This window comes from Amblyraja radiata, chromosome 31 (assembly GCF_010909765.2).
Source record: "Amblyraja radiata isolate CabotCenter1 chromosome 31, sAmbRad1.1.pri, whole genome shotgun sequence".
NCBI classification, from domain to species: domain Eukaryota; kingdom Metazoa; phylum Chordata; class Chondrichthyes; order Rajiformes; family Rajidae; genus Amblyraja; species Amblyraja radiata.
The window spans coordinates 28,643,726-28,661,812 of NC_045986.1; the positions used below are offsets into that span (position 1 = coordinate 28,643,726).

Here is an 18,087-nt window from a genome sequence, read left to right on the forward strand (position 1 = left end):
CACAATTGTGTTTGCTCCTCCATTCTGTGCTGCATGTTTACATTATGTTATTAAAATTTAATTAGTGCCCTCATGGTAAGTGCCCCCTGAATATTTGCATTAGTGTAGAACAGGAAAGGGTGAGCAGATGCTGTAATTTAATCAGGAGATGAAGTGCCCAGAGCCCCAGAGGGTGTTTTCCATGTAAACGCGAATGCTGGAGATGAAATGCAGTTTTGCCTGCGCCTGTGCATAGCACATCTGTCTGGGCAACAGAGGAATCCTCTGCTGCATCGGCCCACAATTACCCACTTCTGCGGCTGCAAAAACGCTGCGATCTCACATTTAATGAAACAGCTGAAGTTCTTTCAGACTGAAGGCATTGTAAATGGGCCTGTTGCGTTACAGTTTTGCCTGTCCGGCCATTGCTAACCTGGAGGATGCTGCAGAGCGAGAGCTTTGAGACCCAGGAGGATCGCAACGTGTTAACGTTTGTGGAGAAGGATGCAGCCCGCATTTTGATGGACACCTACGGAAGCGTCCAGAACGGCGGTTACCGCTCGACTGTCCACGTGAGTCGTCTTGTTTGTTTCAAGTACAAATTGTAATTCTGCCTCTTTCTCCTCCTTGCGTCTGTGCAACTTTCACATTGAGAAGTGGCCGCGCCGTCATTAACAATCCACGCTGATCTTTTGTGCATCCGTGCAGAATAATTGAATTCATTATTGCTTTGATTCCATCAGTGGAGATGTGGCGTAAACCCTGTCATTTCTGTCAAGCAAGGATCATAAATTATTCTATTTAAAATCCCTCTCGTTTGCGCGTTCCATTCTCTAGTCATTTTGCGACATTTGATAGAAAAATCTATATTTCAAAATCGTGATTAATGCATAGGGGCAATCCTTCCAGATTCCCTTGGATAACATTCACCAGCCGAGCTGTCTCGACGGTCAGCATCTGACGGCAGGCACGGGGGCAGCAGGTCATGTGTTGATGAGGTCTTTCAGCTTGACCTTCACCCACAAAGGTCTCTGAACCTTGGGCTGTGTGTAGTAGTGGGTTGCAGTCCTGTCTGAGCAGAAGCCTAACTCCAGGGACCTGGCAGGCCAGTGCATGCTGACCATCCAGTGCATGCTGACCGTCCAGTGCATGCTGACCATCCAGTGCATGCTGACCATCCAGTGCATGCTGACCATCCAGTGTAGACTGGCCATCCAGTGCATGCTGACCATCCAGTGCACGCTGACCATCCAGTGTAGACTGACCATCCAGTGCACGCTGACCATCCAGTGTAGACTGACCATCCAGTGCACGCTGACCATCCAGTGCATGCTGACCATCCAGTGCATGCTGACCATCCAGTGCAGACTGACCATCCAGTGCATGCTGACCATCCAGTGCAGACTGACCATCCAGTGCAGACTGACCGTCCAGTGCATGCTGACCATCCAGTGCAGACTGACCATCCAGTGCATGCTGACCATCCAGTGCATGCTGACCATCCAGTGTAGTCTGACCATCCAGCGCACGCTGACCATCCAGTGTAGACTGCCCGTCCAGTGCATGCTGACCATCCAGTGCATGCTGACCATCCAGTGTAGACTGACCATCCAGTGCATGCTGACCATCCAGTGTAGACTGACCATCCAGTGTAGACTGACCATCCAGTGTAGACTGACCATCCAGTGCAGACTGACCATCCAGTGTAGACTGACCATCCAGTGTAGACTGACCATCCAGTGCAGACTGACCATCCAGTGTAGACTGACCATCCAGTGTAGACTGACCATCCAGTGTAGACTGACCATCCAGTGTAGACTGACCATCCAGTGTAGACTGACCGTCCAGTGTAGACTGACCATCCAGTGTAGACTGACCATCCAGTGTAGACTGACCGTCCAGTGTAGACTGACCATCCAGTGTAGACTGACCATCCAGTGCAGACTGACCATCCAGTGTAGACGGACCATCCAGTGCAGATATGCACTCTCTCCTCACTGTGCACCCTCATCACACTCATCCAGCTCAGGTTTGGAGGGATATGGACCAAATGCTGACAGGTGGGACTGGTGTAGCTGGGACATGTTGCCCGGTGTGGGCAAGTTGGGCTGACTGGCCTGTTTTCACGCTGTGTCACTCTAAGACTCGATGACTCTAGTTGTATTTGTCCCTTCTCCAGAAGCACATTGTCTTTTATAACCACGATGAATAACATTTGTACCGATTAAAGTTGGTGTTGCCTCATGCCCACTGCCGTTGAATGTGTGAAAGCATACTAGTTAATGCCTTTGATAGACACTAAATGATGGAGTAACTTAGCAGGTCAGGCAGCATCTCTAGAGAAAAGGAGTAGGTGTCGTTTTGGGCCGAGACCCCTCTTCAGACCTTCTTCTTCAGTTAATGCCCCTGCTCGGTGTTAATGGCCAGGTTTGCTGGTTCATTCTCATACTCATGGGTTAACTAATACCACTACTCATATGTAGATAGCAGCAGCACTGTATCACAGCTGGTAGAACTGCTTCCTCATAGCGCCAGAGACCCGGCTTCCATCCTGACCTCGGGTGCTGTCTGTGTGGAGTTTGCATGTTCTCCCTGTGATCGTGTGAGTTCCTCTGGCTTCCCCCCCAAATCCCAAAGACTTGCGGGTTTGCAGGTTAATTGACGTTTGCAACTTGCTCCTAGTGGCTGCGAAAGTGGGATAACATCGAACTAGTGTGAACGGCTGTTTGATGGTCCGTATGGATTCAGTGGGCCGAAGGGCCTGGTTTTCATGCCGTATCTTTCAATCAGAAAATCAATGAAAGCTTCTTAGCCTGAGCCTGTGGCTGGGCTCGGATGTTCGCTGATTCAGCTGTAACTTGCTTTTAAATCATCCTGCTTGCTGGCTGCTGCCCAGCTTCACCCACTGACATCGTTCTCTTGCATTAATGCTCGGATATGATGGGTGGTCATTTCACAGCCCCAGTGGCCGGCTTCAGCCCTGACCTCATACGCTGTCAGTGTGGAGTTTTCTCTGGAGTTTAGAAGGATGAGAGGGTATCTTATTGAAACATATAAGATTATTAAGGGTTTGGACACGCTCGAGGCAGGAAACATGTTCCCGATGTTGGAGGAGACCAGAACCAGGGGCCACAGTTTAAGAATAAGGGGTAATAAGCCATTTAGAACAGAGATGAGGAAACACTTTTTCACACAGAGTTGTGAATCTGTGGAATTCTCTGCCTCAGAGTGCGGTGGAGGCCGGTTCTCTGGATACTAAATAGGGCTCTAGGGGCTGGTGGAATCAAGGGATATGAGGAGAAGGCAGGCACGGGCTATTGATTGGGGACGATCGGCCATGATCACAGTGAATGGCGGTGCTCGCTCGAAGGGCTGAATGGCCTCCTCCTGCACCTATTTTCTATGTTTCTATGTTAAAGATAGCAGAGTCAGGGGATATGAGGAGAAGGCAGGAACGGGGTACTGATTGGGGATGATCGGCCCTGATCACATTGAGTGGCGGTGCTGGCTCGAAGGGCCAAATGGCCTACTCCTGCACCTATTGTCTATTGTCTGTTGTCTTCCTCCCCGCGTGTGTGGGGCCTGGCAATAAACGTTATTGAAAGAGGCCCTTTGGCCCACTGAGTCGCTGCCGACCGTCAGTCCACTAGTTTCTTATTTAATTCTCTGCACATTGCCATCGCGTCCAACCCAACTCCAGAGTCTTGCACACACCTATACACCCCTGGGACAATTCACAGTGACCAAATAACCCACCAATCCATAAATCTTAGGGATGTGGGGAGAATTAAAAATTGGATTAATGTTAATTATGGCCAGTATAGACTCAGTGGGCAGAAGGGCCTGTTTCCATACTGTATGACACTACGTAGAGGGGGCATCATATTATGTTGCCTATTCAACTTAAGTTAAGAGAGCGCAGCAGCGTTTGCACTTTCTGCGCTGGATGATAAGAGCTCACCTCCTCCATCCGGTCCTCACCACTATCTACGGGGGCACCATCGAGAGCATTTTGTCCAGCTGCATCTCTGTGTGGTTTGGGGAGTGCGAAGCCTCCGACTGGAAGTCCGTGCAGAGAGTGGTGGGGGCGGCTGATAAAACTCATTGGGACTTATCTTCCTTCAATCGGGGACATTGCGTGTAAACGTTGCTTGTCCAAGGCCAACAGCATTATAAAAAACCCCACACATCTCCATCATGGACTGTTCACTCTGCTGCCCTCGGGCACAAGGTATCGCAGTATCAAGGGCCTGTCCCACTTGCATGCGTTTGGCGCGACCAAACGTGGTCGCTTGAGGCGTACGGGCACCGTATGGCCACGCGGGGCCGGTCCCACTTAGAAGAGTGGTCCCGACATCGCGCGGGGCTCCGAAAAACTGGCAGTGTCCGAAATCTTCTGCTCCTTAAGGGCCTGTCCCACTTGCAGGCGCATTGCAGTCGTACGCAGAGTCTTGACGGCGTCCGCCTAGCGCTTGGCGTTGCGCGATGACGTCACCGCCCGACGTGGCGTTGCGTGATGACGTCACTGTCCTGAAGCCGTGCGACGCCCAAATTCAGTCGGCCCGCCTCCTGCCCAGCTGATTGGTAAGTATGACGCAAATGACGTCACGCGCGAACTTAGCACGAACTTCGCGTGAACTCGGCTTCCGTTTGGTCGCACCAAACGCATGCAATCGCATGCAAGTGGGACAGGCCCTTAAGGAGCAGAATGGCCAGGTTCTGCAACAGCTTCTTCCCCCGTGCCATCAGACCCTTGAATTCCATATAATGTGCCGCCACTATTGTCTATTTTATCTTTTTATCTATTTTATCCTTTTGATATTTTATGTTGCACGGTGATCCAGATGCAACGAAATTTCGTTCATACTTGCATTTGCTGGTGTATTTTTGAATGACAATAAAGCCTTTGATGATGATGAACTGCAATGCAAAAGTTAGCCCAGGATCGATCCTGACTATGTTTGCTGTATGGAGTTGGTACGTTCTCTCTGTGACTGAGTGGGTTTTCCCCGGATATTTCCTCCCACTTCCCAAAGACGTCCAGATTTGCAGGTTAAAAATGACTTCGGAAAAATTGTACATTTTCCTTAATGTGTACGATAATGCTAGTGTATAACGCTGGGTCAGCACAGACTCGGTGGGCCGAAGGGCCTGTTTCCACGCTGTACCTCCAAAGTCTGAACGTTACATCGTTACATGTCTTGTCGGGGAAAAGATGAAGGAAAATAGGAAATTGTGGGCTGATTCCTGTGTTCACTGTTTAAGTAAGAACTGCGGATGCTGGAAAAATCGAAGGTAGACAAAAATGCTGGAGAAACTCAGCGGGTGAGGCAGCATCTATGGAGCGAAGGAATATTTCTCCAGCATTTTTGTCGACCTGTGTTCACTGTTTGTTCTTTAGCCACTGTAGTTTGACACAAAAAGCTGGAGTAACTCGCTGGACACCATCACTGGCGAGAAGGAAAAGTTGACATTTTAGGGTTCAGACCCTTCTTCAGACTGAGAGTCAGCGACCTTAGCCTGTTCGTGAGAATCAGGGCTTGCTTGCTTGGTACCCGGCAGGTGTTTGTGAGTTCCTGCTCACGTCCATGCTGGCTCAGTAACTAATACCATCGCTGCTTTTTGTGTTGTAGGGAGCCGAGCGTGAAGATGACTTGGCCATTAATATCACAAATGGTTACAGCCCTGATCACAGGGGCAACTATTTCAAGGACGGGACGACAAAAATTGGTAGGAACCTCACTTGCGCCTTGCTTGTCAATTAGCATTTCCGCGTGATTTCCTTGCTTGTCACTTAGCATGATCCAACGGAGTAACTCAGTCGGTCAGGCAGCATCCCCGCAGTCCATGGAAAGGGGACGTTTTGAGTCGAGGCCCTTCTTCTGAAGAAAAGAAGGGTACGAAGAAGGTCTAATAGAAGGGTCCCGACCGGAAACGTCACCTATCCACGTTCGAAGGTAGACAAAAATGCTGGAGAAACTCAGCAGTCGCGGCAGCATCTATGGAACGAAGGAAATAGGCAACTTTTCATAGAAACATAGAAACATAGAAATTAGGTGCAGGAGTAGGCCATTCGGCCCTTCGAGCCTGCACCGCCATTCAATATGATCATGGCTGATCATCCAACTCAGTATCCCGTACCTGCTTTCTCTCCATACCCTCTGATCCCCTTAGCCACAAGGGCCACATCTAACTCCCTCTTAAATATAGCCAATGAACTGGCCTCGACTACCCTCTGTGGCAGAGAGTTCCAGAGATTCACCACTCTCTGTGTGAAAAACGTTCTTCTCATCTCGGTTTTAAAGGATTTCCCCCTTATCCTTAAGCTGTGACCCCTTGTCCTGGACTTCCCCAACATCGGGAGCAATCTTCCTGCATCTAGCCTGTCCAACCCATTAAGAATTTTGTAAGTTTCTATAAGATCCCCTCTGAATCTCCTAAATTCTAGAGAGTATAAACCAAGTCTATCCAGTCTTTCTTCATAAGACAGTCCTGACATCCCAGGAATCAGTCTGGTGAACCTTCTCTGCACTCCCTCTATGGCAATAATGTCCTTCCTCAGATTTGGAGACCAAAACTGTACGCAATACTCCAGGTGTGGTCTCACCAAGACCCTGTACAACTGCAGTAGAACCTCCCTGCTCCTATACTCAAATACTTTTGCTATGAAAGCTAACATACCATTCGCTTTCTTCACTGCCTGCTGCACCTGCATGCCCACTTTCAATGACTGGTGTACCATGACACCCAGGTCTCGCTGCATCTCCCCTTTTCCTAGTCGGCCACCATTTAGATAATAGTCTGCTTTCCTGTTTTTGCCACCAAAATGGATAACCTCACATTTTCGGGCCGAAACCCAAAGGAAATAGGCAACGTCTCGGGCTGAAACCCTTCTTCAGGCTGCCACCGACCTATCCATGTTCTCCAGGGACGCTGCCTGACTCTCTGAGTTACTCCGGCATTTTCTGCCTTTCCTTGGTAAAGCAACATCTGATTTGGAATAAGACACAACATAGCAATGTAATCTAGCTCATCTTTCACCACAGGTTGCCCAGAATGTTTTTGCTTTTGGCTAAAATTTCCAACATAAGCAGTTGTTTCACCCTCAAAAAAGTCTAGACTATTTGTTAGAGATACAAGGAGCTGCAGGTGAAAACGCACTCCTCCACATTCAGGGACAGTTTCCTCCCAGCTGTTATCAGGCAACTGAACCATCCCACCAACAACTAGAGAGGGGTCCTGAACTACTTTCTACCTCATTGGAGAGCCTTGGACTATCATTGTTTGTAGTTTACTGGACTATATCTTGCACTAAACATCATTCACGTTACCCTTTATCATGTACACTGTGGATTGTAATCATGTATTGTCTTCCCGCTGACTGGTTAGCACGCAACAAAAGCTTTTCACTGTACCTCGGTACACGTGACAACAAACTAAATAAACTGAACTCAAACTCATAGCCCAGGCCACTGTATGTGCCTGAATGCTGAGTTCCCAGCAGCCTGCCTTGCACTTGGTCGACAAAAATGCTGGAGAAACTCAGCGGGTGTGTGGGGCGGTATCTATGGAGCGAAGGAAATAGGCGACGTTTTGGGTCGAGACACTTCTTCAGACTTGCACTGGGATGGTTTATCAAGAAGCAGATCTCTCTGTGCCCAGCAGGGTGTGCTGCGGCACAGTCCGAGGTTAGAGGCAGAGGAATTTTCTGTGGCTGTCTGTCATAATTCCGGGAAGAGCTGTGGAAATCCTGGAAAAATTAAAACAGAGAAACGGACAGCACAGCAGATAATTGAGCTTGTAAAGGGCATGTCCCACTGTACGAGGTAATTGAAGAGTTCTCCCGAGTTTCCCCTGATTCGAACACGGAGGGTTACTGTAATGGCCGCTCGTAGGTACTCGGGGCTCTCAATTTTCAACATGTTGAAAAATCTTCGCGAGTCTTCACGAGCTTACCGCGTTTCCTGAGTACCTGCCGTTAGCGTTACGAGCCGCTAAGAGACGCCCCCGAGCTCCGACGTACCCGCTACGTTCATTCTAGCGTGCTTACCACGAGTTTGATTTTGTTTTAAACTCGGGAGAGCTCTTGAATTACCTCGTACAGTGGGACAGGGGCCTCAACAGCCCGTTTGAAAACACAAAGCGCTGGAGCAACTCAGTGGGTAACATCTGTGTTGGGGGTGAAAAGACCCTGGGGTTTGGGCCGAAGGAAGGAAGGTCCTGACCCTGAGTTAATCCAGAATTTGTGTCGGAAGGAACTGCAGATGCTGGTTTACACCGAAGATGGACACAAAATGCTGGAGTAACTCAGCAGGTCGGGCAGCATCTCTGGAGAAAAGGAATGGGTGACGTTGCAGGTCGAGACACTTCAGTCTGAACTTTGCATTGTATGCAAAGCACTTTGATATTCACCTGGGAGGAGTGATAGCTGGGAGGGCTAGAACAGTACGGACTCAGACTATACACCAGTTTAACTGGATTTAATGAAGGCACACTGTGAAAACTGTTTTTATGATTCAATAGTTCCCAGAGATGCAATAAAAGTTAAGAACGTTTAGATACACACACATGGATATGCAGTGAATGGAGGGGTATGGATCATGTACAGGCAGCGGAGATTGGTTTAACTCAGTCTCGTGATAGTATAGACTTTGTGGGCTGAATGTTTAAGGAAGAACTGCAGATGCTGGAAAAATCGAAGGTAGACAAAAATGCTGGAGGAACTCAGTGGGTGAGGCAGCATCTTAAGATTCAAGATTCAAGAGATTTTATTGTCATGTGTCCCAGATAGGACAATGAAATTCTTGCTTTGCTTCAGCACAACAGAAGATAGTAGGCATTGACTACAGAACAGATCAGTGTGTCCATATACCATTATATAAATATATACACACATGAATAAATAAACTGATAAAGTGCAAATAAACTAGATAATGGGCTATTAATGGTCAGAGTTTTGTTTGAGTTGAGTTTAATAGCCTGATGGCTGTGGGGAAGTAGCTATTCCTGAACCTGGACCTTGCAGTCTTCAGGCTCCTGTACCTTCCACCTGAAGGTAGCGGGGAGATGAGTGTGTGGACAGGGTGGTGTGGGTCATTGATGATGCTGCCAGCCTTTTTGAGCAATCTATGGAGCAAAGGGCTGATGGCCTCTTATTGTGTTGTATTGTTCTATGTTCTAAACCCTCCATAATGATGGCGGGCGATTCCCAGACGGAGTGTGGGTATTCCCAGGGATGTGATCAGCATCCACAAAGACTCCTCACACCCTTGCAATAGTCTGTTCGAACCCCTACCTTCCGGCAGACGTTACAAGGCCTTCTACGCCCGCACCTCCAGACTCAGGAACAGCTTCATCCCCAGAGCTATAGCCGCTCTGAACCGGCCCTGCTGAGTGCCCCCCCCCCCCCCCACCCCATGAACTGTCTCCCTCGGATGGTCACGTCACACATCGACCCGGCACAGACACATTTGCACTTTAGACTGTTTTACTGGGGTTTTTTAATAAATCATGTTCCTCAGGGTATCTTAATTTTATCTAAATTTTATTAGTTGCTTAAGTTATGACCTCGGATGGAAGCTGCGTACCAAATCTCGTTGCACCTATGTGCAATGACAATAAAATATATTATTATTATTAATATTAAGTCATTTCAAGTTCAAGTTCAAGTGAGTTTATTGTCATGTGTCCCTGTATAGGACAATGAAATTCTTGCTTTGCTTAAGCACACAGAACATAGTAGGCATTTACTACAAAACAGATAAATGTGTCCATATACCATGATATAAATACACACACACATGAATAAATAAACTGATAAAGTGCAAATAGCAGAAAGTGGTTATTAATAATCAGAGTTTTCTCCGAGCCAGGTTTAATAGCCTGATGGCTGTGGGGAAGTAGCTATTCCTGAACCTGGTTGTTGCAGTCTTCAGGCTCCTGTACCTTCTACCTGAAGTGACAAATGTGTCAGGAGATCTTAGGGAGATCTTTATCGATCCTTGGATTTGCGGACATGGTCAAATTGCCAGTGGGCAGTGGGACAGCGAATGGGTCCCGGGGAAAGTTGCCTTGTTGATCGGCTGTACGACGGGACGCCCTTAACACTGCCGTTCTCACTTCAGATTTTGTGCTCATCTGGGAGGTGAAAAAAACCACCCCAAAGAAGCAGAAGGTGCAATGCAAGTACCAGGAGATGGGGAAAGAGGAGAAGGAGGCAACGAAATCCAACCTGCTCGGCCGGCACGAGAAATGGAGGAACAAGTTCATGAAGAATTTGCAGAACGTGGGGCTCTTGATGGAGAAGGTGAGTGAGCAAGTGGTCAGAATGGTCGCACAGCCCAGTCCCGCAGCAGGGGGGATGTGCAGGAAGGAACTGCAGGTGCCGGTTACATCCGAAGATAGACACAAAAAGCTGGAGTAGCTCAGCGGGACAGGCAGGCAGCATCTCCACTCCGGAGAGGAGGAATGGGTGACGTTTCTGGCTTGAGACCCTTTTTCAGTCACAGCAGCAGGGGATGAGGATTTTAGGCCAACGTCTATGTTCCTGGAGCAAAACCCAAAGTGCTGGAGGAACTCAGTAGGTCAAACAGCAGCTGTGGAAGGACAGGACATGGTTCGAGTCGGGACCCTTCTTCAGCCTGATTGCTGTAAGGGGGAAGAAAGCTGCAACAGAGGTGGGGGGCAGGCAAGTGAGAGGTGGAAACGGGAGAGGGGTGTTTACTAATCATGTGTGTCTGTGTGTGTGTGTGTGTGTGAGTGTTGGTGTGTGTGTCTGTGCGTGTGTGTGCGTGCGTGCGTGCGTGTATGTGTGCATGTGTGTGTGTGTGTGTGCGCGCGTGTGTGCGTGCATGTGTGTGTCTGCGTGCATGTGTGTGTCTGTGCATGTGTGTGTGTGTGTCCGTCCGTGTGTGTGTCGGTCTGTGTCTGTCTGTGTGTGTGTGTGTGTGCGTGTGTGTGCCTGTGCGTGTGTGTGCGTGTGTCTGTGTGCGTGTGTCTGCGTGTGTGTGTGTGCGTGTGTGTGTGTGTGTGTGTGTGTGTGTGTGTGTGCGCGTGTGTGTGTGTCTGTGCGTGCATGTGTGTGTCTGCATGTGTGTCCGTGTGTGTGTCCGTCTGTGTGTGTGTGTGCGTGTGTGTGCGTGTGCGTCTGCGTCTGCGTGTACGCGCGTGTGTTTCGGGCACTCTGCACGTGATGCCGCCGTATTGAGGGAGCTCTCTGTCTCTCTACCTGATGCAGGATGAGACTGTGAGTGAGAGGAAGAGCATCCATTACATGAAGCTGAGCGCGCCCTGGGACGTGCTGGTGTATTACGCAGAGGAGCTGTGTATGCGGGCACCGCTACAGGTCAGTGTGGACTGGACATTTGTGGTGAATCTGCATCATTTTTGTTTTTTTTTAATTAAAAAATATTTATTCAAATATTAAAATAGTATTTACAACACAGTAAAACAAAACGGAAGCCACCACCATAGCACAAGACAAAAACAAACATACTATGTAAACTACTAATATACTAAATTACAAGGTAGACAAAAGTGCTGGAGAAACTCAGCGGGTGCAGCAGCATCTATGGAGCGAAGGAAATGGGCAACGTTGGAAATAGGCAACGTTTCGGGCCGAAACCCGGAAGGGGTTCGGCCCGAAACGTTGCCTATTTCCTTCGCTCCACAGATGCTGCTGAACCCGCTGAGTTCCTCCTCTGGCTTTTGGTGGCAACTCACGCTCCAGTTGTAGAGTCGTACAGCACGGAATACCCGATGTCGGGGGGAGTCCAGAACCAGGGGCCACACACAGTTTAAGAATAAGGAGTAAGCCATTTAGAATGGAGACGAGGAAACACTTTTTCTCACAGAGAGTGGCGAGTCCGTGGAATTCTCTGCCTCAGAGGCCGGTTCTCTGGATACTTTCAAGAGAGAGCTAGATAGGACTCTTAAATATAGCGGAGTCAGGGGATATGGGGAGAAGGCAGGAACGGGGTACTGATTGGGGATGATCAGCCATGATCACATTGAATGGCAGTACTGGCTCGAAGGGCCGAATGGCCTCTACTCCTGCACCTATTGTCTATTGTCTATTGTCACTCTTTCCAGCTTACTGGCATCCTTCCTACATCAGGGCGACTAAAACTGATCACAGTCCTTCAAATGCAACCTGCCCAACGTCTTGTACAACTGCAGCATAACATCCCAACTTCTACACTCATTTGTCCAGCCATTGCCACGGTTTTGTTCAGTGGACATTTTGGCCAAGCCTCTGTCTCAGCATCCTCTGCTCTGTCCGCAGACTCAGCCTAATCCCTGCCTTAATCCATCTGAGGAAATGCTGAGGAAGCTCAATATCCCAAACATCCTGTCCGAACATGTTGCCAACAGGCCCGTGGACTACTACACCTGCGCCTTCCGCAAATCGAAGCTCGACAAGTAAGCGGTTGGGGGGGGGGGAGGGGGGGGGGGGGGGGGGGAAGAAGATGGTCCTTTCCAATGGTCTTTCTGTGAGAGTTTAGTTGGACGCTGAAGGAAGGACACGCTGTGGAGATATGGACCTCGTAACCATCAGGAACAGTTTCGTTGTGGTCGGGTGGAAGATCACCCAAGAGATGTCATGTCCAATTTGAGACGGCACCCCTTGTGCAGGTCAAGATTACATTTTTGCATTTGTTGTCCTAGGTTTTTGAGAAGCGATGATCACGACACCTACTTCACCAACACACAGCGGCATCAGATTGTAAGTTTGTTTGGGAAACTGTAAAGGCGAGTTGTGTGGAGGGGGAAAAACACAGAAACTTAAACCTATCCAGGACTATGAAGAGGGCAGCGCCCAGTAACATCGCAAATGACTCCACCCAGTCAGCAGGCTCTTCAGCCCTGTTCACACCGGATATACACACCAGTTCTTTCATGAACTCACTGCTGTGTTGATTTGTCATCATTGCCTGGTGCCTCTTTGTCAGTCCCCATCACCCCAATGCCCACACCAAACTGGCTCTTAAAAATAGGGGATATGGGGAGAAGGCAGGAACGGGGTACTGATTGGGTATGATCAGCCATGATCACAGTGAATGGCGGTGCTGGCTTGAAGGGCCGAATGGCCTCCTCCTGCACCTATTGTCTATTGTCTATAACCAGGCTGACCTAACCATGGGAATCTCGCCGGGGGTTGTGGACGTTTGGCTCAATGCTGTCACCTGAATGCGAGTCGCTGTGTGTTTCAGGTGTACGAAATCCTGGCCACGTCTGTGTACGGGAAGAGAAAACGAGCAGAAATTGGAATCGACCGCTTGCTAAATGAAAGAGTCTTCGCCTCAGCCTTCCCTCTGCACGAGGTAATGGCCTGTATAGGAATGCTAAATATATATGTACGAAATTGCATTATTAAAAAGAGTGCTGAGGGATACGACAGTCTCCAGCAACTGGCCGCCTGCCAACTGCAGCCTGGAATTACCTCAGCTCACTTCTTCTCCACCCAACTCCCTCTCCCTCAGAAGATGCGCACAAAAGACTGGAATAACTCAGCGGGTCGGGCAGCGTCTGTGGAGAAACGGAATAGGCGACGTTTTGGGTTGAAACCCTTCATCAGACCCATCCTGAAATATCACCCACTCCTTCTCTCCAGAGATGCTGCCTGTCCCGCTGAGTTACTCCAGCATTTTATGTCTATCTTCTTCGGCATCTGAATTTCCCTCGTTTCCCTTTCCCCTGACCCTCAGTCTGATGAAGGGTCTCGACCCGAAACGTCACCCGTTCCTTCTCTCCAGAGACGCTGCCCTGTCCCGCTGAGTTGCTCCAGCATTTTTGTGTCCATCCTCGGTTTAAACCAGCATCTGCAGTTCGTTCCTACACATTCCCTCTCTCAGCTTCTGTACACAAAGCATCCATTTGGCTATAGTCAAGTCATTGCGTACAGTTTTGGTCTCCAAATCTGAGGAAGGACATTATAGCCATAGAGGGAGTGCAGGGAATGTTCACCAGACTGAGTCCTGGGATGTCAGGACTTTCATATGAAGAAAGACTGGATAGACTTGGTTTATACTCGCTAAAATTTAGGAGATTGAGAGGGGATCTTATAGAAACGTACAAAATTCTTATGGGGTTGGACAGGCTAGATGCAGGAAGATTGTTCCCAATGTTGGGGAAGTCCAGGACAAGGGGTCACAGCTTAAGGATAAGGGGGAAATCCTTTAGGACCGAGATGAGAAGAAACTTTTTCACACAGAGAGTGGTGAATCTCTGGAACTCTCTGCCACAGAGGGTAGTTGAGGCCAGTTCATTGGCTATATTTAAGAGGGAGTTAGATGTGGCCCTTGTGGCTAAAGGGATCAGGGGGTATGGAGAGAAGGCAGGTACGGGATACTGAGTTGGATGATCAGCCATGATCATATTGAATGGCGGTGCAGGCTCGAAGGGCCGAATGGCCTACTCCTGCACCTATTTTCTATGTATCTATGTATCTAAGTCAAGTTTATTCGTCACATACACATACGAGATGTGCAGTGAAATGAAAAGTGGCAATGCTCGCGGATTGTGCAACAAACAAACAAACAAACTACAAACATAATCACATGTTCACATATTACATATTTGTGGGGGAAGAAAAAGGAAAAAAACAGCAATTTAAAAAAGGCACCACACAACAGTAAAATGGTACACTCTCGCGATCTCTCTCAATACCCATGGCCTGTTTGTGTGGTGACTCCTGGTATATTTGTGCTCTATCTAGGGCCCATTTGAGTTGCCTGAATACGACGTCCCTGCAGAAGATCTGAACCCTCGGCAGATTCTGTACATGAACTGGGCGCGCTGGTCCAAGTGGTGCAAGTATCAACCACTCGATCACATCCGAGAGTACTTTGGGGAGAAGATTGCCATTTACTTTGCCTGGCTGGGTGAGTTCCTTATTCTATAGATTCCTGGGGATAAAGTGACTAAGAATTAAAGGGTTGGACAGGCTAGATGCAGGAAGATTGTTCCCGATGTTGGGGAAGCCCAGGACAAGGGGTCACAGTTTAAGGATAAGGGGGAAATCATTTAGGACCGAGTTGAGAAAAACATTTTTCACACAGAGAGTGGTGAATCTGTGGAACTCTCTGCCACAGAAGGTAGTTGAGGCCAGTTCATTGGCTATATTTAAGAGGGAGTTAGATGTGGCCCTTGTGGCTAAAGGGATCAGGGGGTATGGAGAGAAGGCAGGTACAGGATACTGAGTTTGATGATCAGCCATGATCATATTGAATGGCGGTGCAGGCTCGAAGGGCCGAATGGCCTACTCCTGCATCTTGTTTCTATGTTTCTATGCAATAAGGAGTAAGCCATTTAGAATGGAGACGAGGAAACACTTTTTCTCACAGAGAGTGGTGAGTCTGTGGAATTCTCTGCCTCAGAGGGCGGTGGGGGCAGGTTCTCTGGATGCTTTCAAGAGAGAGCTGGATGGGGCTCTTGAAAATAGTGGAGTCAGGGGATATGGGGAGAAGGCAGGAACGGGGTACTGATTGGGGATGATCAGCCATGATCACATTGAATGGCGGTGCAGGCTCAAAGGGCCAAATGGCCTACTCCTGCACCTATTGTCTATTGTCTATTGAAACACGCAAGAATGTTTGTGTGGTGGCGCAGCGGTAGAGTTGTTGCCTTACAGCGCTTTGTAAGTTCTCCCCGTGACCTGCGTGGGTTTTCTCCGAGATCTTTCGGTTTCCTCCCACACTCCAAACACGGACAAGTATGTAGGTATTTAAGAAGGAACTGCAGATGCTGGAAGATCGAAGGTAGACAAAAATGCCGGAGAAACTCAGCGGGTGCAGCAGCATCTATGGAGCGAAGGAGATAGGCAACGTTTCGGGCCGAAACCCAAAGGAAATAGGTAACGTTTCGGGGCGAAACCCGGAAGGGTTTCGGCCCGAAACGTTGCCTATTTCCTTCGCTCCATAGATGCTGCTGCTCCCGCTGAGTTTCTCCAGCATTTTTGTGCACCTTCAAGTATGTAGGCAAATTGGCTTGGGAAATGTGAAAACAATTGTCCCTAGTGGAGTGTAGGATTGTGTATTAATGTGCGTGGATCGCTGGTCGGCACGGATCTGATTGGCCGAAACGCCTATTTCCGCGCTGTATCTCTAAACTAAACGAAACAGAAACGATTGACTTTTTTACAAGTGAGATCAGAGATTCCCCCCTCTGATCTTAACTGAGTAAGGACTCTACAGGGTGAATAATAAATGTAACCAGGCCTAAATAGAAACATAGAAACATCGAAATTAGGTGCAGGAGTAGGCCATTCGGCCCTTGAAGCCTGCACCGCCATTCAATATGATCATGGCTGATCATCCAACTCAGTATCCCGTACCTGCCTTCTCTCCATACCCTCTGATCGCCTTAGCCACAAGGGCCACATCTAACTCCCTCTTAAATATAGCCAATGAACTGGCCTCGACTACCCCCTGTGGCAGAGAGTTCCAGAGATTCTCCACTCTCTGTGTGAAAAAAGTTCTTCTCATCTCGGTTTTAAAGGATTTCCCCCTTATCCTTAAGCTGTGACCCCTTGTCCTGGACTTCCCCAACATCGGGAGCAATCTTCCTGCATCTAGCCTGTCCAACCCCTTAAGAATTTTGTAAGTTTCTATAAGATCCCCTCTCAATCTCCTAAATTCTAGAGAGTATAAACCAAGTCTATCCAGTCTTTCTTCATAAGACAGTCCTGACATCCCAGGAATCAGTCTGGTGAACCTTCTCTGCACTCCCTCTAGGGCAATAATGTCCTTCCTCAGATTTGGAGGAATCTTTGGTTCCACTTTGTGTAGAATGCAATATGATTCCAAACAGCGCAGCGGTGGAGTTGCAGCGCCAGAGACCCGAGTTCGATACTGACCACGGGCGCTGTCTGTACAAAATTTGCACGTTCTCCCTGTGACCACGTGGATTTTCCTCCGGGTGCTCCGGTTTCCTCCCACATTCCTAAGACGCACAGGTTTGTAGGCTAATTGGCCCCGGTAAAATTGTAAATTGTCCCTCGTGTAGGGTAGTGCTCGTGTGATCACTGGTCAGCGCGGACTCGGCGGGCTGTAGGGCCTGTTTCCGCGCTGCGTTCCTCAAGTCGAAGGTAAAGTCTAAAATGAATGTTTCCGCAGCTCAAAGAGTAAACTGCTGCCTGCCTGACTTTGGCAGTGCGGTGCGGAAGGTACACATGACTGAACCTGCCCGCAGTACGTGTTTGCTCCACTCTGCTTGCCTCCGGCACAACAGACAGATGATACTGTACTTGCATCAACCAGCGAGAGAGAGAGGGAGAGAAAAATAGCTGCAAAATGTGGACGCAGCCCAGACAATTCACACAGACCGACCTCCCTTCCATGGACTCCATCTACACCTCACGCTGCCTCGGCAAGGCCAGCAGCATCGTCAAGGACAGGTTACCAAGACAGATGTGTACAGCAATTCATGCTTCCCCCGCACAATTAAAGCATGGAATAGTCTTCACGTTACCATAGTTACTCAACCAGACACATTTAAATTTAAGGTAGACAAAAATGCTGGAGAAACTCAGCGGGTGCAGCAGCATCTATGGAGCGAAGGAAATGGGCAACGTTGGAAATAGGCAAACGTTTCGGGCCGAAACCCGGAAGGGTTTCGGCCCGAAACGTTGCCTATTTCCTTTGCTCCATAGATGCTGTTGCACCCGCTGAGTCTCTCCAGCACTTTTGTGTACCTTCGATTTTCCAGCATCTGCAGTTCCTTCTTAAACACGAGTGGGTTTGTATACTCTGGAGTTTAGAAGGATGAGAGGCGATCTTATTGGGACATAAGATTATTAAGGGTTTGGACACGCAAGAGGCAGGAAACATGTTCTGTATGTTGGGGGGCAGTCCAGAACCAGGGGCCACAGTTTAAGAATAAGGGGTAAGCCATTTAGAACAGAGATGAGGAAACACTTTTTCACACAGAGAGTTGTGAGTCTGTGGAATTCTCTTCCTCAGAGGGCGGTGGAGGCCAGTTCTCTGGATACTTTCAAGAGAGAGCTAGATAGAGCTCTTAAAGATAGCGGAGTCGAGGGATATGGGGAGAGAAGGCAGAACGGGGGGGTAGATTGTGGATGATCAGCCATGATCACATTGAATGGCAATG

At 48.7% G+C, this 18,087-nt stretch overlaps 1 protein-coding gene across 1 annotated transcript in view; it reads left to right on the top strand.

Moving 5' to 3' along the window:
- Window positions 1–358: 358 nt before the first annotated feature.
- LOC116990562 (anoctamin-7-like) overlaps window positions 359–18,087 on the top strand; it is a 44,092-nt gene continuing 26,363 nt past the window's right edge. The window contains exons 1-8 of the mRNA XM_033048353.1: window positions 359–551; window positions 5,613–5,709; window positions 10,104–10,285; window positions 11,216–11,323; window positions 12,263–12,399; window positions 12,646–12,703; window positions 13,191–13,301; window positions 14,696–14,861. Of these exons, the coding sequence (XP_032904244.1) occupies window positions 420–551; window positions 5,613–5,709; window positions 10,104–10,285; window positions 11,216–11,323; window positions 12,263–12,399; window positions 12,646–12,703; window positions 13,191–13,301; window positions 14,696–14,861 (991 nt within the window). The 5' untranslated portion in view covers window positions 359–419. The remainder of the gene's footprint in view (window positions 552–5,612; window positions 5,710–10,103; window positions 10,286–11,215; window positions 11,324–12,262; window positions 12,400–12,645; window positions 12,704–13,190; window positions 13,302–14,695; window positions 14,862–18,087) is intronic.